Source organism: Zootoca vivipara, chromosome 2, assembly GCF_965207765.1.
Source record: "Zootoca vivipara chromosome 2, rZooViv2.hap1.1, whole genome shotgun sequence".
NCBI classification, from domain to species: domain Eukaryota; kingdom Metazoa; phylum Chordata; class Lepidosauria; order Squamata; family Lacertidae; genus Zootoca; species Zootoca vivipara.
In genome coordinates, this window is record NC_142584.1 from 117,008,457 (window position 1) to 117,033,381 (window position 24,925).

Genomic DNA, 24,925 nt, shown 5'->3' on the forward strand with positions numbered 1-24,925 from the left:
TCACAGTCATCCCACACTGGATCAACATCTTCATCAAGGTATCTACTGTGATCCCAGGGTCTTCTGGTCCGTCACCTCTTGTTCAGACTCTATGAGCGTATTGTGAAATTAAGATTTTGTTTAATTTTTTGCTCCAACGAGGTATTGGCAATCTCTTTTTGTTTAAACCACCCTGAAAAATTTAGTATCATTAGCAAAGTAGGGAGCAGTGATTCTCTTGTTCACAAAACAACAATTTTACTCATACCATTTTTTTGGGGGGGGGGGCAGCCGGGGTCATGAGCGATTGGAGGCCTTAAATTATGAAGCTGTAGAGAAGTCCCTTTTCTATGCCAGAGGCTCATTCTATGGCACTGGCTCTATAAAATTTCCTGGTGCTCTATAGAATTCAGTGACATTTTAAAAGCTAGCAAATGTATTATTGGATAAACTTTTCATGGATTATCAAGAACGATGCATCTGATGAAGTTTACTACATGTTCTGCGGCTCCAAAAAGAGAGCTTTTGCCACAACAAATCTGTGAACCTTGAGGGTGTTGAAGATAGAAGACATGCCCTTTGGCAAATTTAAATCACAATTACAAAAAGTAGGGTAGTGCGGAGGATGGTTCAGATGAGAATTACTCTACAGAGCTTATATGTAGTACAGATGCATGGATTGTAAGCCTCTCCCCAGCAGACAGCCACACTTTGGAAATGCTGATGACCTACATACAAGTAAAGTTCAATGTTTATAGGTCTCATTATCCTGATTGACCCCCAGAGTGATTTTTCTTTCGACTTTTAGGAATGTGTTTTTCAAACCTGGCCACACAGACCCCATTCCCCCCCCCCCCGATTCAAAATAAGTGACAAGAGCAAGTGAAAACAAGACTTTTCATTATCATTATCGCTCATTAGCATTTCATTTACATCTGTTCAACTTTTTCTTCAAGGAGCTTGAGGCAGCATTCATGGGTCTCCTTAGCCCAATGATATTCACACAACAATCCTGAGAGGTAGAATAGACAGATACAGCGACTGGACTGCGGTGAGCTTCACAGCTGAGCGGTGATTTAATCCCTGTTCTCCCACGTCCAGTTAATATTCTTCCGCTTTATTCCACATTCTGGAAAAAAAAGACATAAAAGCTGATACACAGGGGATAGGGAACCATCTTTCCTCATAGGTCTAGAAATGGGCCACGGCCCTTGTTCACAGACCGGTGTGGCAGAAGAAGAAGAAGAAGAAGAAGAAGAAGAAGAAGAAGAAGAAGAAGAAGAAGAAGAAGAAGAAGAAGAAGAAGAAGAAGAGGAAGAGGAGGAGGAGAAAGAGGAGTTTGGATTTGATATCCCTCTTTATCACTACCCTAAGGAGTCTCAGAGCGGCTAACATTCTCCTTTCCCTTCCTCCCCCACAACAAACACTCTGTGAGGTGAGTGAGGCTGAGAGACTTCAAAGAAGTGTGACTGGCCCAAGGTGCATGTGGAGGAGCAGAGACGTGAACCCGGTTCACCAGATTACAAGACTACCACTCTTAACCACTACACCACACTGCCACCCTTAAGACTACCAGATTCAGACTGAAATCCTGTACATATTTATCATGTAACAATATCTATGGCAGGGTCCCCAAACTACGGCCCCCGGGCCGGATGCGGCCCAATCGGCCTTCCAATCCGGCCCGCGACGACCCCCGCCGCCCACTCTCGCGGCGCGCGGCGATCTAAAAAATCGGCAAAAAATTGCCGAAAATCCTTTGTGCGCATGCGTATGGGCCTCTCCCGACCCGGAAGAGGTCATTTCTGGTGCACTTCCGGGTCGGGGGAGGCCCATACGCATGCGCACAAGCGATTTTCGGCGATTTTTCCCCCGCCCGTGTGCGTGTGCGCATGCGCACGGGCGCGCACTCCCCCACCCTCCGGCCCACTGCGCGCGCACTCTCCTGCCCTCTGGCCCGCCGTGCGGTAAGTCTGGGGACCCCTGATCTATGGAATCCAGAGAGGCTTATTTCTGAGTAACGTATGGCTATCATGGTGTGACAGCAGGGACCCCTTCTGAACCACAGTAAGGACACTTTTCACTTTTGTTAGAAGCACAACTGTAATGTGAAAGGGTCCACGGTAACTTTGAAAGAGGAGTGTGAGGGGCAAGGGATATCGCGAAGCCCCTCCCCTCCTGAGTTCCAGCCCAGCCCCGAGCGAGGCTGAAAGGAGGGAAAGCTCCAGCTCAAGTGGGGAAACAGGAAGTGGTGTCCAAGGCTCTGGCAGGGTAGAAGAGCCATCGTCCCAGGTGGGACAGGAAGGAGGAAGGAAGGGGGGCAGACCAGTCCCCCCAACTCCGGAACTTCGCAGAAAGCGTCGGGGGAAGAGGATGGGTCTCCCCAAGTTGTTATGCTGGCGCAAGACGCGCCAAAAGCCACTTGGAGGTTCTGATTCAAGCTGAACAGATGTGTCTTTGTAAATAGCACTGCCATTAGCACTGTAAATACTCAGCACCAATAAAAGATAAAATGCAGAGCTGTGTAGAGTCGTTACTCTGAAGTAGCCTTCTCCGGCCACCGTGACAAGGAGGATTGCCACCGTCTGTGTTTCTCAAAGTAGGCGCCAAGGACGAATCATGCCCAGAACTCAGAAGGGTGTTTTGGACTGGGGTTGCATATGTATTGTGTACATTTTACCCCTACAAAAGAATCCTGGGAAACATAGTTGGTTCATATTTATTTATAAAAGAATAAAAAGGGTGTGTTGGTTTTGATTGGTGCTGGGAATTTTAACTCCATCAAAAGATTCAAAAACTTTTGGGAATGTGTGCTGGGTTCAGATGTACACCATGTAGCACGGCCCTGCCCACCTCTCTTCTGATACAGATTGTTGTTTTCCTCATCAGGTAACAACATAATGCCCAGTTCACATCTGTTCAGTCTTTTACACTTTGGAACTCCCTGCCTCTTGATAGAAGGCTGATAACATTGAACTATTTTTAGCACCTGCTAAAAACATTTTTGTAAAGATGATCCTACCTTGATATTTAGATTCTTGATAGCTGCTTCGGTCTTTTTAAAAGTTTGTGGTTGATTTTAAATACTGAATGCTTTAAATTAATGTTATTAATATCGATGGTATCTAACATCAAGTAAATTGGCAAAAATGTATAAATCAAAATCAAATAAGTGTTGGAAATATAAAGAGAAATAAGGTTCTTTTTATCATATGTGGTGGTTTTGTAGTAAGGTTAAAGCTTACTGAGAAATAACATATAATGAATTGAAAAAGATGTTTAAAATAATATTTGTAAAAAGACCAGCTTTCCTTTTGGGAATTATAGGGACAGAACTACCCAAACTGCATGCTACTACAGTGGCAAGAATGTTACTTGCCCAGAAATGGAAATAAGTTCTGACAAAAGCAGAAAGGATTCAAAAACGTATGGAATACGCAGAAATGGTGAGACATACCAGAAAAATAAGAAATCAAGATACCGGTAACAAACTTTTTATAAAAGAAAGGAAATGGTTTACTGAATATTTACAAACAAACTGTAAACAGATAAGAACATTGGCAGGATTGCTGAAATAACCTGCAGTTTTATAAGAGTATACATTTAAAGTATATGAATAAATGATTAAGTGAAGTTAATTTGGAATATGAAGAAAAAATTAAAAAAAAACCGCAGAAAGGAACAGCAGAAAGAAAGGGAAGGAAGTAGAGTTTTGAAATGTTAAAATGATAGTAAAATTATTGAAATGTACAAAATTGAAAATCATAAATAAAAATTATATATAAAAATTAGAATCTCACTTTATCTAGGTAGCGCTACTCAGCTACATGAGAATATTGTTGGTTCATCACATATAAAATTTGGGGTTTCAAAACAAATATACAGCATGGAGCCTCACCAAGGGAATCCATGATGCCACAGGTCTCCTCCATGACTTCCTTATGCAGAGCTCTCTGGTCAGCATCCAGCAGAGCCCACTCTTCTTCCGTGAAATTCACAGCCACATCTTCAAAGGATGCTGGATTCTAAAAGAAAAAGGAAATAATTCCACCTCAGAGATAGCATATGGAATATCCATTACTCATTGTTGGGTTGTTTTAATGGGATTGCTTTGCTGTGCATTCTGATTATGGGTGTTTATTTTAACGTTATAATGGTACATTTTCACGGTGCGTCTTCATGATGGGTGTTGTGATTTTTAATCTTTCCGTCACTACTTTTTCTTTGTCAGCTCTTTGGAATCCTATTTTAGCATTAAGCGTTTTTAAAATCCATAAATAATACTGCTGCAACCAAAATATATAAAAAATTGTCCGGTGGCATCTTTGTTGTTGTTTAGTCATGTCCAACTCTTCTTTTTTTAAAAAAAATATATTTATTAAGATTGTTTTTTACAAACAACAAAAACATACAAAAATACAAAACACAAAAAATGCAAAATACAAAAATTCTAACTTAAAATCCTTATTTCTAATCTGATGGCCTCCTCATTCCACCTCCTTCTGCGTTCCTTTACAAATCATCCTTAGTGATCTCTAATTTTTATATAAACTCTAAATTTTACTTAATATTGCCTTATTTCTCTATCTTTATATCTTACCATTTTACACTCTATCTATATCTTTCCTTTTAATTCAATTATAACTATCTTCTAACAATACTTATTTCACACCATTGTATTATCTACAACCTCTTTATATCTCCCTCACTTCCACTGATTCTAATCTATTATACGCTTATTCTTTAAATAAATTTTAAATTTCTTCCAATCTTGTTCCACTGCTTCTTCACTCCGATCCCGGAGTCTCCCGGTCAACTCAGACACTTCCATAAATTCAGTCGTGACCAACTCTTCGTGACCCCATGGACTAGAGCAAGCCAGGCACTCCTGTCTTCAGTGGCACCTAAGTTTGTTCCTCCCCTTCATGGATCAATGCCTTGTCGTGGCGAAGGGGCTTGAATAACTCAGAGAAGCTATGAGCTATGCCATGCAGGGCCACCCAAGATGGACAGGTCATAGTGGAGAGTTTTGACTAGATGTGATCCACCTGGAGAAGGAACTGGCAAGCCACTCCAGTATCCCTGCCAAGAAAACTCCATGGACAAAGACAACAGGCATATAAAAGTTATGACGCTGGAAGATGAGCCCCTCAGGTCGGAAGGCGTCCAACATGCTACTGAGGAAGAGCGGAGGACAAGTACAAGTAGATTCAGAGCTGATGAAGCGGCTGGGCCAAAGCCGAAAGGACGCTCACTGTGGATATGCCTGGAAGCGAAAGGAAAGTCCGATGCTGTAAAGAAAAATATTGCATAGGAACCTGGAATGTAAGAACCATGAGTGGAGGTAAGCTGGATGTGGTCAAAAATGAGATGACAAGAATAAATATTGACATCCTGGGCATCAGTGAACTAAAATGGAAGGGAATGGGCGATTTCAGTTCGGGTGACTATCATATCTACTACTGTGGGCATGAATCCCGTAGAAGAAATGGAGTGGCCCTCATAGTCAACAAAAGAGTGGCAAAAGCTGTAATGGGATGCAATCTCAAAAATGACAGAATGATCTCGATACGAATCCAAGGAAGACCTTTTAACATCACAGTAATCCAAGTTTATGCACCAACTACCGGTGCTGAAGAAAGTGAAATTGACCAATTCTATGAAGACCTACAACACCTTCTAGAAATGACACCAAAGAAGGATGTTCTTCTCATTACAGGGGATTGGAATGCTAAAGTAGGGAATCAAGAGATAAAAGGAACAACTGGCAAGTTTGGCCTTGGAGTTCAAAATGAAGCAGGGCAAAGGCTAATAGAGTTCTGTCAAGAGAACAAGCTGGTCATCACAAACACTCTCTTCCAACAACACAAGAGACGACTCTACACATGGCTATCACCAAATGGGCAGCATCGAAATCAGATTGATTATATTCTCTTGCAGCCAAAGATGGAGAAGCTCTATACAGTCAGCAAAAACAAGACCTGGAGCTGACTGTAACTCAGATCATCAGCTTCTTATAGCAAAATTCCAGCTTAAACTGAAGAAAGTAGGAAAAACCACTGGGCCAGTAAGATACAATCTGAATCAAATCCCTTATGAATACACAGTGGAAGTGAGGAACAGGTTTAAGGATTTAGATTTGGTGGACAGAGTGCCTGAAGAACTATGGATGGAGGCTCGTAACATTATACAGGAGGCAGCAACGAAAACCATCCCAAGGAAAAGGAAATGCAAGAAAGCAAAATGGCTATCCAACAAGGCCTTACAAATAGCGGAGGAGAGGAGGCAAGCAAAATGCAAGGGAGATAGGGAAAGATACAGGAAACTGAATGCAGATTTCCAAAAAACAGCAAGGAGAGACAAGAGGGTCTTCTTAAATGAGCAATGCAAAGAAATAGAGGAAAACAATAGAATGGGGAAAACCAGAGATCTGTTCAAGAAAATTGGAGATATGAAAGGAACATTTCGTACAAAGATTACCATAATCAAGGACAAAAGTGGTAAGGACCTAACAGAAGCAGAAGACATCAAGAAGAGGTGGCAAGAATACACAGAGGAATTATACCAGAAAGATATGGAGGTTTCGTACACCCCAGGTAGTGTGGTTGCTGACCTTGAGCCAGACATCTCGGAGAGTGAAGTCAAATGGGCCTTAGAAAGCACTGCTAATAACAAGGCCAGTGGAAGTGATGATATTCCAGCTGAACTATTTAAAATTTTAAAAGATGATGCTGTTAAGGTGCTACACCCAATATGCCAGCAAGTTTGGAAAACTCAGCAATGGCCAGAGGATTGGAGAAGATCAGTCTACATCCCAATTCCAAAGAAGGGCAGTGCCAAAGAATGCTCCAACTACCGCACAATTGCGCTCATTTCACACGCTAGCAAGGTTATGCTTAAAATTCTACAAGGCAGGCTTAGGCAGTATGTGGACCGAGAACTCCCAGAAGTGCAAGCTGGATTTCGAAGGGGCAGAGGAACCAGAGACCAAATAGCAAACATGCGCTGGATTATGGAGAAAGCTAGAGAGTTCCAGAAAAACGTCTACTTCTGCTTCATTGACTATGCAAAAGCCTTTGACTGTGTCGACCACAGCAAACTATGGCAAGTTCTTAAAGAAATGGGAGTGCCTGATCACCTCATCTGTCTCCTGAGAAATCTCTATGTGGGACAAGAAGCTACAGTTAGAACTGGATATGGAACAACTGATTGGTTCAAAATTGGGAAAGGAGTACGACAAGGTTGTATATTGTCTCCCTGCTTATTTAACTTATATGCAGAATTCATCATGCGAAAGGCTGGACTAGATGAATCCCAAGCCGGAATTAAGATTGCTGGAAGAAATATCAACAACCTCAGATATGCAGATGACACAACCTTGATGGCAGAAAGCGAAGAGAAATTAATGAACCTTTTAATGAGGGTGAAAGAGGAGAGCGCAAAATATGGTCTGAAACTCAACATCAAAAAAACCAAGATAATGGCCACTGGTCCCATCACCTCCTGGCAAATAGAAGGGGAAGAAATGGAGGCAGTGAGAGATTTTACTTTCTTGGGCTCCTTGATCACTGCAGATCGTGACAGCAGTCACGAAATTAAAAGACGCCTGCTTCTTGGGAGAAAAGCAATGACAAACCTAGACAGCATCTTAAAAAGCAGAGACATCACCTTGCCGACAAAGGTTCGTATAGTTAAAGCTATGGTTTTCCCAGTAGTGATGTATGGAAGTGAGAGCTGGACCATAAAGAAGGCTGATCGCCAAAGAATTGATGCTTTTGAATTATGGTGCTGGAGGAGACTCTTGAGAGTCCCATGGACTGCTAGAAGATCAAACCTATCCATTCTTAAGGAAATCAGCCCTGAGTGCTCCCTGGAAGGACAGATCGTGAAGCTGAGGCTCCAATACTTTGGCCACCTCATGAGAAGAGAAGAATCCTTGGAAAAGACCCTGATGTTGGGAAAGATTGAGGGCACTAGGAGAAGGGGACGACAGAGGACAAGATGGTTGGACAGTGTTCTCGAAGCTACGAACATGAGTTTGACCAAACTGCGGGAGGCAGTGCAAGACAGGAGTGCCTGGCGTGCTATGGTCCGCGGGGTCACGAAGAGTCGGACACGACTAAACAACAACAACAAGTTTGTTCCTGGTATGAGCTTTCGTGTGCATGCACACTTCTTCATATACATTTAAACAGAAGTCACCAGACTCTTATATATAGTGGGAGAGTGGGGTGGGGTTTTTCTCAGGAGGGTACCGGTAGTAGGAGATGGGTTATTGACTCAATGGGTACGGTAAATGATTGTTAACGACTGCAATTAGTCCTACAGGAAAATGCAACTGATAGTATGCAGAGGATTAGCATATGTAATGAGACAGGAATCCAATATCTCTATTTAAGAGCAGATCTCTCCGTAGTTTTCAGTTTAGTGATAAGTTGTAATTCAGCAACTTTTCTTTCAAGTCTGTTTCTCAAATTATTTTGTAATAAGACAGCTGGTTTGCAACCACTTAAGAAATAATTCTAGTTATACCCGAAGGGCTTGTTAATAAGAGGTGGCTGGTCATTATTGTCAGAATTTAAACCTTCTTTGAGTGGCTTTCAAAGCCTTTGCTGAAGACAGATTTTAAGGAGGCAAAGCGGAAGAGAGATTCATCCAGGCCCAGGCAGGTGAGGGGACAGAGGCACCCTGGCTACCCCCAGTCCCTCTCTCCCACTGATCTGCCCCCTCTACCTGATCTTGTGCCAAAGAAGCTGCTTCCCCTCCATTGTGAAGAGCAGATGGCTGAGGTCTTGTCAGCATCATTCTGTCACCTGCGAAAATCAAAGTTAGTGGGAAGACAGTTGAACTTGCTCCTTTCAGAGGTTAAGTGATGTATACATAAGAATACACATGCCTTTGGGGGAAAAAACTTATTTTATTAAAGTGTTTATACCATTTAATATATCAGTTGTGTAAAAATGTGACTCTCCTCCTTTGGGCAAAATGTGCAGGTCCCCATGCATAAAGTAGTGAGTGGTTTTAAGCAAGGACATTTTTCATCTGTGGGAAAAACTGGCAACAAGTGTCTTCCCCTCCATGCCAAAAAACAATTAAAGGAGCCTCCGGATTTATTTCACACTCAACAGAAAGAGGCCAATTTGAGATACATCCTATTAATATTTACCCAGGGGTGGAAAATACTAGAGAGAAGTGTCATTCCAGAAAAGATTAATAAAAAAAATTCCTTCAGTAGCACCTTAAAGACCAACTAAGTTTTTATTTTGGTATGAGCTTTCGTGTGCATGCACACTTCTTCAGATACCGAAAGCTCATACCAAAATAAAAACTTAGTTGGTCTTTAAGGTGCTACTGAAGGAATTTTTTTATTTTGCTTCGACTCAGACCAACACGGCTACCTACCTGTAACCAGAAAAGATTAAATGAGCCCAAAGCCTATTTCCAAGATCAATGAAATTGGGATAAATCCCATTAAATATTACCAAGTGGCCTCTCTCTGGTGTCCGATGCAGCCATCTCTGCCTCTGAGCAATCAGTGTCCATTTCTACAACCAAATCCTCTCCCTGAAACAGTAAAGAACAGTAAAGTATACCTGAAGGAACGTCTCCACCCCCATCGTTCTGCCCGGAGGGCCTTCTGGTGGTTCCCTCCCTGCGAGAAGTGAAGCTACAGGGAACCAGGCAGAGGGCCTTCTCGGTAGTGGCACCCGCCCTATGGAATGCCCTCCCACCAGATGTCAAAGAGATAAACAACTACCAGACTTTTAGGAGGCATCTGAAGGCAGCCCTGTTTAGGGAAGCTTTTAATGTTTAATAGATTATTGTATTTTAATGTCTGTTGGAAGCCGCCCAGAGTGCCTGGGGTATAAATAATAAATTATATTATTATTATTATCATTATTATTATAAAACACAGAATGGGAAGAAGGATTAGAAAAGGAATGACGGGGAGGTGGGGAAACTTCCTTAGATGCTTTCCAAAAGAGAATGGGCAATTAGTAGAGACTTTTGGGATACCCTGTCGAAGATTCTAAAACATTTGGGACTATCTAGGCTAAATGAAACACTCTCACCTGCTGCCCTGCTAGCTGCTTCTCCTCTGCCTGGCTCAGGAGGTAACCTTCAACCAGAGCCATTGCCTGGGAACTGGTCTCCGCTCCACATTCTTTCACCCAGGTCTCCATCTCCGGTGGAAGGACACTCATGAACTGCTTCAGGATCACCAGGTCCAGGATCTCCTTCTTTGTGTGTTGCTCTGGCTTCAGCCAACGATGGCAAATACGGTAGAGTCTGTTGCAAATCTCTCGGGGCCCCTGTGCATCTTTGTAGTGAACATTTCTGAACTGCTGGCGATGTACATCTGAGCTGTGGGCACGCTGCTCAATCAGGACTTTCTGCAGCAAGGTTCTCCAGGATGCCCAACTGCTTCCAATCTTGGCGGCATTGCAGCCTCTTCCTGCTTCAGGGCCAGCTGAGTCTTCCTCGTCCATCTGCGCTCCACGGAAACCTCCAAGAGGTCTACGGGAACTCCTTCGTTCTTCTGCCATTGTGTGTCCTAATGAGATGTGCTACCAAGTCCTACAAAGCCAAGACATTGATTAATCCCAGCAAACACAAGGTGGCTTTCCTGTACATCTCAAAATACTTGTACACAGTCATTATATGTAGATTCATTGCTGCTAGCAAAAAAAGGCAAATAAAAAAATGCTGGAAGGAGGCTTAGAGATGTCTCATGTTGTCCATTCATTCACTGTACAATGAAATTATAGAACAATTTTGTATATGTCCACTCAGAAGTACAGTCCTTGGAAGTTGAACGGAATCCATTCCAGAAGTCTGTTCGACTTCCAAAATGTTCAGAAACCAAAGCGCAGCTTCTGATTGGCTGCAGGAAGCTCCAGCAGCCAATCAGAAGCTGTAGAAGCTCCGTCAGACGTTCGGCTTCCAAAAATAGTTCGCAAACTGGAACACTCACTTCCGGGTTTGTGGCATTCAGGAGCCAAAAAGTTCGAGAACTAAGCTGTTCTGAAACCAAGATACGACTGTACATCTCCTTTTGTTTATGGGCCTTAAAGGTAAAGGTAAAGGGACTCCTGACCATTAGGTCCAGTCGTGACCGACTCTGGGGTTGCGGCGCTCATCTCACGTTATTGGCCAAGGGAGCCGGCCTACAGCTTCCAGTCATGTGGGCAGCATGACAAAGCTGCTTCTGGCGAACCAGAGCAGTGGGCCTTACTCCCACATAAATTTATATGCAGACGGGATTGCAGTAATCAGGTAACATTAAGATTGTTTGAAGCTGTACCGATCTGCAAGTGGGGCAGAAAAATGTGGCTCATCATCATGTCCAGTGTGTGTCTTGGGGGCTTAATTGGGCCCATCTGTCCATTCAGTCTAGCACCTGGGGCAGTTTATCTCCTGGGGTAAAACCCTTAGAAAGCTCAACAACTTCAATAAAAAAAAAGTCAACAACTTAGGTCGGCCCTCACGCATGTTCACTTCATCAAATCCGGCCCTCTTTGAAAAAAGTTTGGGCACCCCTGATTAGACCAAGGCAATCAAGTGAGAAAAAAACAATAATGAGTAACGTAAGCTTAAAAATTGAAACAGCAGGGACTCGGGTATTTTTGGTGCTATTTCTCAAGGGGGAGTAGGATGTAGCAAGCTAAGCTTGAGGGTGGTGCTTAATTTCTGGGGCTTTGCTTATCTTCCACAGCTCCAGGAGTTTGCTTTTAATTTTCAAATATTTGGTTCAATTTTTAATTCTTCTAACCATGGCCTCCAGAGAGAGGGATTTGTGCACTGTGTTAAATAAAGAAAAGGGCCATGAAATAGCCACGGACAGCATGAGGGCACAGAATATGGCCACTGTAGCCCAAGATGAGGTTAATCCTAGGTAAAGGGCAGAAATGGCCAATCAAACCACTGGTATATCTTGCTCAGGAGTGTCCACATGTGACTGGTAGCATCTCGGCTTCAGACAAGAGACATAAAAGGTGCAGTAAAAGAAATGGCCACCACCAACCTCCCTTCCCTTGCTAAGCTAGTAACCATCCAGCTTCCCCCATAACAGGGAAATCTGTGAGTTATGGTTATTTGCAGGAGGTGGAGGGGGGCTCTCTCCATTACTTCTCCTCCCCCATTACAGCCAGGCTTTCTCCTGCATTTGATTCTTCTGATTACTAGACCTCCAGTAATTCTCAGCAGTGCTTTGCATTCAGTCTGAAACGATCCTCTCCGTCTCACAGGCATTGCACGTCTGAATGGGCACATACGTGTCCTCCAGAACCCTTGGTGAAGCCACTACATGATTAATGGCGAGGGGCCACTAAATCTAATCAAAGCTCAATTAGAGATACACTCGCACCGAGATCAACTTTAAATATTTCAAAACGCATCTCCTGCCTTTGCACAGAGGGAGAAAAAAAGGTTGCCCTCCTTGGTTGGGGGGCATCCTGGATGGATCAGGTCTCCTTTGCACCGTCTGTTTCCTGCAGCCCTGGGACTCCCCTTCGCCCAAATGCACAAAATAAAGGGAGAACAACTCACCGGCTCCCAGAAGGGTCCCCCGAATGCAGCACTGGGAGAGACAAAGACCACGTTCCTCCCCCCAGGGAAAAGCCAAGCAGGATTGAGCTTTGGAGGGAGGGGCTTTCTCTCCTGGAGGACTCTGCAAGCCCCCCCCCCTTGATCTCGATGAGTCTATTCCCTTTCTCTCTAGGAATCCACTTCGCTTCGCTTTAACCCTTACAAAGCCAAAAAGGCAGGAGGCGGGGCGGCTGCTCTTTGCAGGCAGAAGCTCCCAGGTTCAATCCGTGGCATTTCCCCAATTATGAAAGGCAGGGGGCAAGTCCTGGGGAAGACCAAAGGGCAAGACCACCTCCTCCTGCGCCTGTCCATGAAGGAGGCAAGGAGGAGCCACCCCCTGAACACTGAGAGGTGTTTTGAACAGGGTTCTGGGCACGCGCAAACACATTCACACCGCATGTTATCCTTGCAAAAGGATCCTGGGAGCGGCAATTTGTTAGAGGCGCTGCTGGGAATTGTGCCTCTGTGAGAGGGAAGCTACAGTTCGCATGATTTTGAAAAAATTGGTTGGGGGGTGGGGATGCCCTTTAAATGCATTGATGCGCGCGGACGCGCTCCAGGGTCTCAAACTTCTGATTCCTTGACCTATAGGACTGGCCTGGTTAAAGCACGCCATAGGATTTATGGGCTTGGTCGCCTACTTCAAACTCAGAGGCTGGGCGCCCCGTTTCAGCGCAGGGACCCTGGTCGGCCAGGCTCCTCTTTAGGCCTTGCAAACACCAGCCCTGCTGGCTCTTATCTATAAGCGCCAACCCACACTTGCTCCTTTGCTCAGTTTGTCATCTCTGCAGCACTGCCTTATTTTTGCCCTGTAACGGTCTCCACAACACCCCCCGCCCCATTTTTTGAGGGGGGGTTGTGCTTAGATTTTCCCGTCCTCCCTGCTCCTTGAGGCTCAGACTGTCTCTTATTACCGGTAAGAAGGGTTGCTAAGGACGCTTTCTGGGCAGTGGACTCCTTGCTCCCCCTTCCGTTGTTAAGAAGGGTCGCTAAGGGCTCTCTGGGCAGCGTAGACTCGTTGCTCCCCCTTCCGTTATTAAGAAGGGTTGCTAAGGGCTCTCTGGACAGTGTGGACTCGTTGCTCCCCCTTCCGTTGTTAAGAAGGGTTGCTAAGGGCTCTCTGGGCAGCGTGGACTCGTTGCTCCCCCTTCCGTTGTTAAGAAGGGTCGCTAAGGGCTCTCTGGGCAGCGTGGACTTGTTGCTCTCCCTTCTGTTGTCAAGAGGGTTGCTAAGGGCTCTCTAGGCTTACCGCTCATTTCACCTGCCCGGAGATGCCAGGTTTTGCATTTATGCAAAGACGTGTCAAAATCGGAAAAGTAGAATGGTGTTTTTAAAATTTATTTATTTATTTATTTATTTATTCATTCAGTTGCATAACATGTGCAAAATGAGGCTTGACTTCCTATCAAAGTTGTCACCACATTCCAACCATTGATATGGTTTCTCCCTGCTGTCGCTTGTTTGGTGGGAACTCTGACTGAAGTTCTCGCCAAATAGTTATATGGTTTCTCCCCAGTGTGAATTCTCTGATGCAAAGTGAGACTTGACTTTTTGTCAAAGTTGTCTCCACATTCCAAGCACTTCAATGGCGTTTTCCACAGGTGGAGTTTTTGATGGTTACCGAGAGCTGATTTTGTGTGGCCGTTGTCCCCACTTTTCGAGCACTGCTTTGATTTCTCCCTTGCGTGAATTCTTTTATGTATAGTGAAACTTGCCTTCCTGTTAAAGATTATTCCACATTCCAAGCACCGATATAGTTTCTCCCCTGTGTGAATTCTTTGATGGGAAGTGAACTCGTCATTCCGATGAAAGGTCTTTCCACATTCCAAGCACTGATATGATTTCTCCCCTCTGTCAGTTATTTGACTGGGCTTCTGACTGAAGCTTTCTCCATTCTCCCAATATTTATAGAGCTTCCCCGCCTCGTGGATTTTGTCATTGTCTCCTTTATTCTTGGTTTCCAATTTGTCACCTTCTGCAATGAAGGACAGCAAACAATGCCAATTAATCAATGCATGACATTAATTGATAGCTGGTGTGACTGTTGGCTCTATACCACAGAGACCTGGATTCAGATTCCATCTCAGGAATCATACTTGTTAGGTGGTCTTGAGGTAATTGCTCTTTGTCGGTCTAGCATTCTAAGAAAGTTAGAACAAAAGGAGAGACAGCTGGCTCATACTGATGCCCATTTAGTCCAGCATTCTGTTCTCACAGTGGCCAGCTAGATGCCTGCAAAAACTTGCAAGCAGGACCCAAACAAAACAGCACTCTCCTCACTTGCATTTCCCAATAACTGGGATTGAGAAGCATCACTTTCTCTGACTGCGGAGGCATAGCATACATATGACAGTTAGTAGCCATTGCTGGTCAGTGACTATCCATGCGTACTGTAGCAGCAAGTTCCTTAATTTAACTATGCCCTGTTTCTCTCATCTATCATGAGATTACGAGATTACCGTGTTTCCCCCTTTTTAAGGCGTAGTCATAAAATAAGCCATAGCAGCATTTCTAAGCATTTGAGAAATATAAACCGTACCCCGAAAATAAGCCATAGTGATAGGCGCTGTGCGGAAGAGATCACTGAGCTCCCCGAGTCAGCAGCAGCAACGCCGGCCGCAGCAGTGTTTGCTGAGTCCTTTCTTGCTTTTGGGACTTGGTTACTGTGCTGGCTTGGGATGGTGTGTGTGCAATTGCTGTTGCTGCTTCGTGTTTTTCAGCTGGATTCTCTGGGTTCTAAGCACTTTCCCCCGTTTGTTTGTGAAGCAGCACTCGGCTGCAGCCCCTGCCTCTCCCGACGGCTGCATGAATGCGAGGCTGGATTTGATCGCTATCTCCTTTTCCATTTCTTTTGTCTTTGAGCACCCGGCCCCGCCCCCTCTCCCCTTCGTGGAATGAAGAACGGAGTTTTAGCAGCATTTCCTCATTATAAAAAAAAGGTCAGGAACTTTTACTTTAACCTCAAAAATGGGATATTTCCTCTCTCTAAAAACAACTCTGACCTGAACACCAATATAACGGGGGTAGATCACCTCCAGTTTATAAATCCGCAAGTAGATCGCAGTCTCCTAGAAGTTGGGCTCTATACTTTGGCTGATTGCAAGCCTTTGCATCTTTAAAAAACAAAAACCATGCGCTTCTCAGTCTTAATTTTCCTTTAATTCATCCCCCTATACCCTCCTCCAACCATTGCCTCCTTCCATTCCTTACCCCCCTCCCTCTCTCCCCACTTCCCTCACTCCTGTGCGATCTCATTTAGTCATATACTTGCTTTTTCTGTTGTGTTGTCTATTTTATATTTAATATTATTACCCTTTATGATGTTATTTTTTCCCTTGCGATAATTATTTATTTTTTATCTTTAACTAACTTTCCTTTCCATATTTTTCCATATATAACTCAACACTTTCCCATTCCTTCTTAACTCTTTGGATAGAGTGCCCCCCCATTATTGTTGTTAATTTTACAATTCCTGGATTTTTTATGGAACCGAACAGCTCGGGTGCTTCAGAATGTGCCTTCTGTTGCTACAGGGCTATGGGGCTTCACTATTTGACCCCCCCCCCAGGTTGGGATTTTTAAAGTAGTTCTGTGGGTCCCAGGGCACAGAATCACCCCCGATCCTTTCCTTTGTCTAAACAGACCTATTCCCCCCTGACTTTGGAAGGCTGTGCTTCAAGGGTGATACCAGGGGTTTTTTAAGACCTGCGCCTCTTAAGGATTGTTACAGTCCATAACTTCCATTGCTTTCTACAGGGTTGGGGGTTTAAAGCACTGCCACCCCCACCCCACCCTGCAGGCGCTCGGAACTGGCAGCGCCAACAACGCGCCCAGCAATGTGCAGAAGAGAGCACCGAGCATCCTGAGCCAGTGGGTCCCAGTTGTACCAGCACTTTTTTTTTTAAAAAAAGACACCCCCTGAAAATAAGCCACTGTGTGTTTTTTTGAGGGAAAAAAGTTATAAGACGGTGTCTTAAAAAAGGGGAAACACGGTACGAGTCTACCGCTCTTAACCACTACACCACACTGGCTGTAGACTTCTTAGTATTATTTGGCACGCCAGAATCAACCGCACTGCCCTGACCATGATAATATTTGATGCTTGCAAGGTGCCTTGACTGTCTAGAATAGTCACATCTTCTTAAAATACTAAAATAGTCGGAGATAAGGTAGAAACAGTCATCTCCAAATTGCATGCCTCCGTGGAACTGGAGGCATGGTTTAGTCACCAGGATTCTGTGTTTCTAATTTTGCCTGTGTTAACCTCTAAGCAACTGGCTATCCTTCTATGCTCCAACCCATGGCTATAGGGTTATGAGGAAGGTAGTACCACCCAATGCTGAAGCCTCTTTGCAGACAACATTGCTGTTTTCCTCAGTGACCATGTAGTAGTCATGCAGGCAACAGCAGAATTTGTAGAGGTATCTGGATTTTGTATTAACTACCATAACTCTGAATCACTTTTTTTAAAAAGCATTGTACCTCAGGCCTGTCTGCCCTAAACACGTCATGTATAAAGCTCAGGAATAAATCTCTGAGTTATCTGGGGGTACAGGTCCCTCGGACTTTGTACCTTTTTCAGCTTACTTTTGTGCCTGTTCATAAGACAGATCTGAATACCTAGAAAGAACTACACTGATCAGTCTAGGGCAGGGCAGCCACTGTTAAAATTGCTGCCTTGCTCAAACGCTTATTCTTATTCCAGGTCCTTCCTATATCGATCCTTCACAAAATGATTAGTAGGTGGCAATCAATCCTCAACAAGTTTACAAGCATCTTCTGAAAAACTAACTTGTCGATTCTGCATTCTCTCTGGCCAACCAGAAAAGGACTGTGAGGCTACTTCTACCTTCCAAATAACTCTAAAACTCAGCTTCACTGGCATGGCCAGGGAAGAGCAGTCTGATAATTGCTTGGAAGGGCATAACTAGAGGAAGTGTATTCAGAGACAAAAAAAGTTAACTGCAAGGGGTTTAGAATCTCAGGTGCTGCAGCCGAGCTACATGAAAATGTTATTGGTTCATCATACGTATGAATTCATGGGTTTCAAAACGGATATCATGACCCAATTCAGAGCCCTACCGAGAGAGGCCACGATCTCACAATTCTCTTCCATGACTTCCTTATGCAGAGCTCTCTGATCGGGATCCAGCAGAGCCCATTCTTCCTCCGTGAAAAACACAGCCACATCCTCAAAGGACACTGGACCCTAAAAGAACAAGGAAACATTTCCTCCTCAAGATACAGAATAAGGATGATCTACTACTCATTGTTATGTTGTTTGCTATTTATTAATGGCTCTGTTGTTTTAAGGGAATTGTCCTGATACTCATTTTAATTATGGTGTTTATTTTAATGTTTCAATGGAATTGTGACGTGTACTTTAATGATGAATGTTTCTATTTTAATCTGATTTTAATTCATAAATATACTGCTACTATTAATAAATTGTTCTAGCTACATTCAAAGGGTAGAGAAAGAGATTCATTCAGGCCAAGGGAGGCACCTTGGATGCCCCCAGCCTCTCCCCCTCCCCTGATCTGCACCCTACCTGAATCCGTCCCAAGGAAGCTGCTTTTCTTCCACTGTGAAGAGGAGATGTCTGGGGACGTCTTGCTGATAACACCCTGTCACCTGTGAGAGACAAAGTTGGTAAAAAACAACAACAACCCAGTAACACTTGCTGGTCTCAGATGATGCATGTCTCACTACATGTGAGATTGCCAAGCACTGATGCATAAATATGGCTATATCAATTTTATATTTCAGTTGTGTGGAAAAGTGTCTCTCTCCCCTTTGGGGTTTTGGCCACAAGTCAAATTGTGGGTCCTCATGTATAAAGTAGTCAATGAACAAATTATCTATTCAGTTTGACTGAATGATTATAGGAGCCTCTGGATTCATTCCTTACCCACTGGCCTCTGCCTGGTGCCTGACAGACTCCTCAGATTATAGGTGCGCAGCGGCACACACGACTTGAGGGTGTGACATGATGGTCTTGCATCCTCTGGCTCTCTGGAGCCGTGACAGTGACTGGGCTGGGGCCTCCGCCTCCGCCTCCGCCATGGGGTCTCTGTTGGGGCCTGCTTTGGCGATGAACAAGCTTCCGGAAGTGTGGCCCGGCTTCTGGGATGCATCTGCGACAGGCCTTGGTGGGGCACCTAGGATGTGGAGGAAAATTAGAAAAGGCATTACAAGTGACAGAAATCCTAAGCGATATTGGAAAAAAAAATGACGAGCAGTTAGTTGAGAATTTTGTGATACCCTCCCTTAAATTTTCAGCCCCTTGAGGCTATCTAAACACTCTCACCTGCTGCTTTTCCTGGTTTTTGTCCTCTGCCCGGCTTAAGAGGAAACCTTCGGCCAGGGCCACCGCCTGGGAACTGGTCTCCGCTCCACATTCCCTCACCCAGCTCTCCATCTCTGATGGAAGAACAGTCAGGAACTGCTCCAGGATCACCAGGTCCAATATCTCACTCTTTGAGTGTTGCTCTGGTTTCAGCCACTGTTGGCAGAGGTTGTGAAGTTGGCTGCAGACCTCTCGGGGGCCCTCAGCCTCCTGGTAGCAGAATTGTCTGAACTGCTGGCACTGGTCATCTGAGGTGAGGGTGTCCTCTTCATCCAGGACGTTCTGCACTGTTCTTTCCCAGGATTCCTTGCAGCTCCCAGTACTGATGACACTGCAGCTTCTTCCTGCTTCAGGGCCAGCTGAGTTGTGCTCATCCATTGTTGCGCCAAGGAAGCTTTTGAGAGGTCTTCTGCCAATTTCTATTTGGTCTATTTAGAGGTGATGTTGAATCCTGAAAAGCCAAGACATTGTTCTATTGTAAAACTGCCACACTGTCAGAAGAGGGAAAATGTTCCTTGAGTAAGGGTGAATGAGTCCAACTAGTAGCCAGGGCCAGATTATAGTGATGCAATAGCCCTTCTAGATGGAAAGTTAAGAAACTAAATGTGCACCCCATCTTCTAAGGCAGCAGTTGTCAATGTATTGGACCTCTACTGAGCCCTAGCATCCTTCCATGTGGTTCTTGAAGCCTCATTATTCCCCCTCCTTGTGAGAAATGAAAGCTGGGAATCTGTGTACCTTGGTTCTCGAACAGAATGTGTTCTGGGAATCCGTTTGACTCTCAGAATTGTTTGAAAACCAAGGTGCAGCTTCCAATTGGCTGCAGGAGCTTCCTGCACTGAATTGGAAGCCTTGATGTTTGGCTTAAAAAAAATCAAAAACATTCATTCCGGGTTTCGATAGTTTGGGAGTTGAAATGTATGAGTAATAAGGTGTTATGTATTGGGTTTAACAAATCTTTGGTTGCCAGGCGCGCGTTCCAACCAATCATATAAGCGTTGGCAGATGAACGTTCTAATGGCAAGTAAGCACAGGCATTGTCAACTGTCAGCTGTCAGCTTCTTGCTGGGGTTTTTTTTTATAGAAAACATCTGAATGCAGCCCTGTTTAGGGAAGTTTATAATGTTTTATTCTGTTTTTAATATTCTGTTGGGAGCAGCCCAGTGGCTGGAGAAACCCAGCCAGATGGTCGGGGTATAAATAATAAATAAATAAATAAATATAAATAATAAATTATTATTATAAGGTACTACAGTACTGTAATTAAAATTGCTGGGTGTATTGGCCAGACTGCCTCTGTTACATGTACTCCTGCCCCTATTCAACAGGTTTATTTTAAGTCCGTGTCTCTCCTGCCGTGTGGTGTAGTGGTTAAGAGCGGTAGACTCGTAATCTGGTGAATCGGGATCGCGTCTCCGCTCCTCCACATGCAGCTGCTGGGTGACCTTGGGCTAGTTACACTTCTCTGAAATCTCTCAGCCCCACTCGCCTCACAGAGTGTTTGTTGTGGGGGAGGAAGGGAAAGGAGATTGTTAACCACTTTGAGACTCCTTCGGGTAGTGTTAAGCGGGATATCAAATCCAAACTCTTCTCTTCTTCTTCTATGTCCTTCCATTAAAAGAATGCCTGTAGTTCTCAGCTGTTTTCCATTCCATCACACCATCACAAAACACCCCCTCCCCCTCTGTGTGTGTTGCATGTCTGAATGAGCACATGCATTTGACCATTGCTGAACTAATATGGCGGAGGAACCTTAAATGTAGGGAGCTTCTAGACTTTGCAGAGAGGGACAGGATCTGAGCTCCTTACTTTGGTGTGTGTGTGTGTGTGTGTGTGTGTGTGTGAATTGCCCAGGATGGACCAGCTGCACCGCCCCCTGAAGACCTTGGACTCTCCCCCTAAATGTGCCTGGCATGCTCTGGTCCATGGGGTCACGAAGAGTCGGACACGACTAAATGACTAAACAACAACAATTCCAGGAGAAAAATGGGAGAAACACTCCCTGGACACATGCAACTCTGCATTGTAGACTAGGATTCAAGGTTTCAACTACCTGTTTGGTGAGAAAAAGTCCCTTCTGGACAGTGAATGCACACATTACAGCAAACCGGCTTCCCTTCTGGAATTTTTCTCCCGTGCCCTGGAGAGCAGATCTTTGCACAGCTTGCAGAAGGTGGCGTCTAAGAAAGGCAGATATAATGGAAAGTTTTCTGCATGGATAGAATTGTTTTAAGCAGGACATGGAGGTCCTCAAAGGTGGCCCCCTCTTTGCATTCTGGAAATGATGATAAATGTAAGTGGTCAAAGCTATTTTGAACCCCTGCATGGAGCAAGGTTGGGGAACCTGTGCCTTCCCCCACCTGCCAAAATATTCCCAGATTACATCTCCCATAGTTCGTATAGTTAAAGCTATGGTTTTCCCAGTAATGATGTATGGAAGTGAGAGCTGGACCATAAAGAAGGCTGATCGCCGAAGAATTGATGCTTTTGAATTATGGTGCTGGAGGAGACTCTTGAGAGTCCCATGGACTGCAAGAAGATCAAACCTATCCATTCTTAAGGAAATCAGCCCTGAGTGCTCACTGGAAGGACAGATCGTGAAGCTGAGGCTCCAATACTTTGGCCACCTCATGAGAAGAGAAGACTCCCTGGAAAAGACCCTGATGTTGGGAAAGATTGAGGGCACTAGGAGAAGGGGACGACAGAGGACAAGATGGTTGGACAGTGTTCTCGAAGCTGCGAACATGAGTTTGACCAAACTGCGGGAGGCAGTGGAAGACAGGAGTGCCTGGCGTGCTCTGGTCCATGGGGTCACGAAGAGTCGGACACGACTAAACGACTAAACAACAACAACAAATGCACAATGCAGAGCGGGGGGGGGGTTGACTTACCAAATCTCAGAAGGGTCCCTTGATGGGGATCTTGGGGAGAGCAGAATCCACCTTCACATCTCCCACTCCCGAGTTCAAAGCCAGGCAGGAAGGACTTTGGAAGGGGGGGGGGGAAGGCATTGCCCTGGAGGACTCCGCCCCCTTTCCCTTCCTCTCTAGGAAACCACTTCGGTTCCCCTTAACCCTTAGAAAGCCACACAGGAAGACAAGGCTACCAGTAGCTAAGCAGCAGCTGGAAGGGATAGTCGCTTGCATGCAGAAGCTCCAGGGGTTCAATACGTGCCATTGCCTGTTGGGAAAACCAGGTGGGGGGCAAAGGCCAAGGGGCAGGATCAGCTCCCTCTGTGCCTCTCAAGGGGGTTGGTCATGCTCTGACCACGCAGGGGAGCCTTTGGGCACACGCCAAATACAGTGGGACCTCGGTTTAAGTACACAATTGGTTCCGGAAGTCTGTACTTAACCTGAAGCGAACTTTCCCATTGAAAGTAAAGGAAAGTGGATTAATCCGTTCCAGACGGGTCCGCGGAGTACTTAAACTGAAAGAGTACTCAAACCGAGGCATACTTAAACCGAGGTATGACTGTACATTTAAAGCACATTTTTACCCGGGAAGTGTAGTTTCTGGAGGGTGCCGGGAGTTGTGCCTTTGGGAGGGGTAAACTACAGTTCCCAGAATATTTTGGGTGGGTGGGGTATGTGATTTAAATGCAGGGTGTACTCACCGTCCGAGTGACACTCCAGGTTCTCAGGGTTCAGATTTCTTGTCCCAAAGGGCTGGGCTGCTTCTACCGTAATATCTGATCAGGTTGAATTCAAAGGAAGTCAATCACACTTTAGTGCCATTGACATCAATGGGGCAAATTAATCTTGACTTACTAATACCAGTATATCAGGGGCATCAGCAGCTGGGTTTTGTGTGAGTATGGATTATTAGACCCTGACCCGTCACTTTATCTGTCCAGGGGTCCTTTACCTTTTCACCATACCATCACGTCCCCCCATATGTGCTTTTCTGTATTTTACAACCCTTCTGCCCCAAACCATGAGTATACATAATAGGGTTGCCATATGTATGGAATTTTTCCGAACATTGTTGGAATACGGCCGTCGGAACAGTGTATGGGTGGAAATTGCTCAAATGTCCAGGAAAATCTAACAATCAATGTCAGAAGTCTAGATTTTGGTGAATTTCCTTATAAATAGCTCCAAAACATCACACACACACACACACACACACACACACACACACACACACAGTGTCAAACCTTGGTTCCCGAAAAACCTCATTTTGGAATGTTTTCGCTTCCAAACACCGAAAACTTGGAAGTAACTGCTCCATGTGTATTAGGGCGAGGACTTTTTCATCCTCCCCCCTCAAAAATTATTTCCTGTAGCACAAATGGATGAACTTTTGCCTCTTAATGACTAAAATGAGGTATATTCCATTGAAATATTAAAAAAGGTCACGCACAAACCGTTTTTTTTATTTGGACACAACACCACATTCCACAATGCGGAGTGTTCTTAGGAACATAGGGTATACAAATGTCACATCTGCGCAAGGTAAAAGCCCCTTTTGGGGACCTCAAAACTCAGCCAGCAGACCCTGCCGGACATGCTGGGAAATGAACCTACAGGAGAGGTACGGTAGCAAAACATCGTCCTCTAGCGGCGTCTATACTGTTACTGCAGCTAAAAAAAGCTTCCTTGTGTGTTTGATGACCCTATATAATGTTGTATATATGTGACTCTAAAGCTTGGGTTCAATTTTATATCTGCTTACAGTGACTTCAAAAATGGTCAAAAAACTGATAAAATTGTTAAAAATCATTTTGTGCGTGAGGTTTTTTTTTTAATCAAATCTCTTTGAAAGTAAGATTTTATCTAATCTTTAATGAAAGCTCATCAAATTATGATACAGGGAAATGAGGTTGTAAAAAAGTCATCACCCTAGTGTGTATGTTTGATCAAACTGCGGGAGGCAGTGGAAGACAGGAGTGCCTGGCGTGCTCTGGTCCATGGGGTCACAAAGAATCAGACATGACTAAATGACAACAACAACAATGTGTGTGTGTGTGTGAGAGAGAGAGAGAGAGAGAGAGAGAGAGAGAGAGATATTTTGCAGAAAAAGCTCAACAGCTTTTGTGTCTGGATTTTCGCTTTTTGAAATATGGCAACCCTAACATCCAACTGAGGCAGGGCTGGCCCACCCATGAGACAAAGTGAGGCGACTGCCTTGGGCAGCAGTTTTCATATGGGCAGCAGATCTGCCCTTCAAGGAATGCATCTCGCTGCTGGTGGTAGCAGCATCAAAATCTGCAGCACAGGCCTTGGAGGTTGGATCTGTCACCTCCTTGGTAGTACCCACCCCATGCTGCTTCTACAGCAGCTTCTGAGTCTCCTCTGCTGGTCTCCTCCCGCCCCTAGGGAGGAAATGGCAAGGGCCGGCAGGATTTAGAGTGGGACCCTATCCCCACCTCCCATGATGGACTTTGATGACCATTTGCACTGTCAGTTGAGATTGATTCTACCACACTTCTTCCCGATGTAGACATTTATTCCCCTCTTGTTCCCAATGTAGATACCCACTGACCCCTTTTCCCCCCTGGCAAGCGTTTGGGTGCCATCAGGTGCCAAAATGCCATGGAACGGCCCTGAGCCGAGTGAAGCATTTCACATACCGGTTGAAGTGGTCTGAAGGCCACAAAAAGTTTCTGACAGAATCATAGGAATGTCTTCTAAGTCTGATGGATTTCAGTGGCGCTGCAGCATGTCTAAATACAGTGGAACCTCAGTTGTCGAAGGCTTCGGAAGCCGAACAATTCGGAACCTGAATGCCAACAACCCAAAAGTGAATGCTTCCATTTTCGAACGAGCCTCAGAAGTTGAGCGGCTTCCGAGGTGCATTTCTCCATTTTTTAAAAGGAATTTGCCGGCTGGCAATCGTACTTCGGCTGTCAAATGTTTCAGAAGTCGAACGGTCCACTGTAATTTTATTCCTCTGGATGCTAAGGTTTAAAATGAACTGAGCTGGATTCTAACAGCTGTAGGGACATTTGTGGGGTTGGGATTGGGGAGAGAGAAGCAAGCAGAACCCTCCAAACACTCAAAAAGTCAA

General features: G+C 44.8%; 2 protein-coding genes across 4 annotated transcripts; both read right to left on the minus strand.

Moving 5' to 3' along the window:
- Positions 1 to 862: 862 nt before the first annotated feature.
- On the minus strand, positions 863 to 13,665 carry LOC118081367 (neurotrophin receptor-interacting factor homolog). 2 transcript variants are annotated; one of them, XM_035107859.3, is made up of 6 exons: positions 13,482 to 13,665; positions 10,053 to 10,557; positions 9,462 to 9,543; positions 8,713 to 8,792; positions 3,878 to 4,004; positions 863 to 1,108 (listed from the first exon to the last, which is right to left on the minus strand). In XM_035107859.3, the coding sequence occupies exons 2-6, from the start codon at positions 10,524 to 10,526 to the stop codon at positions 1,056 to 1,058; spliced, it is 816 nt and encodes a 271-aa protein (XP_034963750.1). In that variant the 5' UTR covers positions 10,527 to 10,557; positions 13,482 to 13,665; the 3' UTR covers positions 863 to 1,055. The 2 variants fall into 2 exon arrangements, with proteins under 2 accessions (XP_034963750.1, XP_034963749.1); XM_035107858.3 differs by having other exon boundaries at positions 12,529 to 13,660.
- A 224-nt stretch (positions 13,666 to 13,889) lies between these two features.
- Positions 13,890 to 21,972, minus strand: LOC118081277 (zinc finger protein 213). 2 transcript variants are annotated; one of them, XM_035107703.3, is made up of 7 exons: positions 21,808 to 21,972; positions 20,970 to 21,096; positions 18,878 to 19,367; positions 18,479 to 18,728; positions 18,119 to 18,201; positions 17,650 to 17,776; positions 13,890 to 14,542 (listed from the first exon to the last, which is right to left on the minus strand). In XM_035107703.3, exons 3-7 carry the CDS (start codon positions 19,292 to 19,294, stop codon positions 13,929 to 13,931), a joined length of 1,491 nt encoding a protein of 496 aa, XP_034963594.1. In that variant the 5' UTR covers positions 19,295 to 19,367; positions 20,970 to 21,096; positions 21,808 to 21,972; the 3' UTR covers positions 13,890 to 13,928. The 2 variants fall into 2 exon arrangements, with proteins under 2 accessions (XP_034963594.1, XP_034963595.1); XM_035107704.3 differs by lacking the exon at positions 20,970 to 21,096 and having other exon boundaries at positions 21,808 to 21,955.
- Between the last annotated feature and the right edge of the window lie 2,953 nt (positions 21,973 to 24,925).

What these genes read in the sequence shown, in the direction of transcription:
- LOC118081277 (XM_035107703.3), bottom strand. Translation starts at nt 19,294, where the DNA reads ATGGATGAGCACAACTCAGCTGGCCCTGAAGCAGGAAGAAGCTGCAGT. An exon ending in AAAACCAGGAAAAGCAGCAG is followed by an intron (nt 18,729 to 18,877) that starts GTGAGAGTGTTT and finishes TCCACATCCTAG; the next exon opens with GTGCCCCACCAAGGCCTGTC. An exon ending in CACCAGGCAGAGGCCAGTGG is followed by an intron (nt 18,202 to 18,478) that starts GTAAGGAATGAA and finishes TGTCTCTCACAG; the next exon opens with GTGACAGGGTGTTATCAGCA.
- LOC118081367 (XM_035107859.3), bottom strand. Translation starts at nt 10,526, where the DNA reads ATGGCAGAAGAACGAAGGAGTTCCCGTAGACCTCTTGGAGGTTTCCGT. An exon ending in AGCAGCTAGCAGGGCAGCAG is followed by an intron (nt 9,544 to 10,052) that starts GTGAGAGTGTTT and finishes TTACTGTTTCAG; the next exon opens with GGAGAGGATTTGGTTGTAGA. An exon ending in CACCAGAGAGAGGCCACTTG is followed by an intron (nt 8,793 to 9,461) that starts GTAATATTTAAT and finishes TGATTTTCGCAG; the next exon opens with GTGACAGAATGATGCTGACA.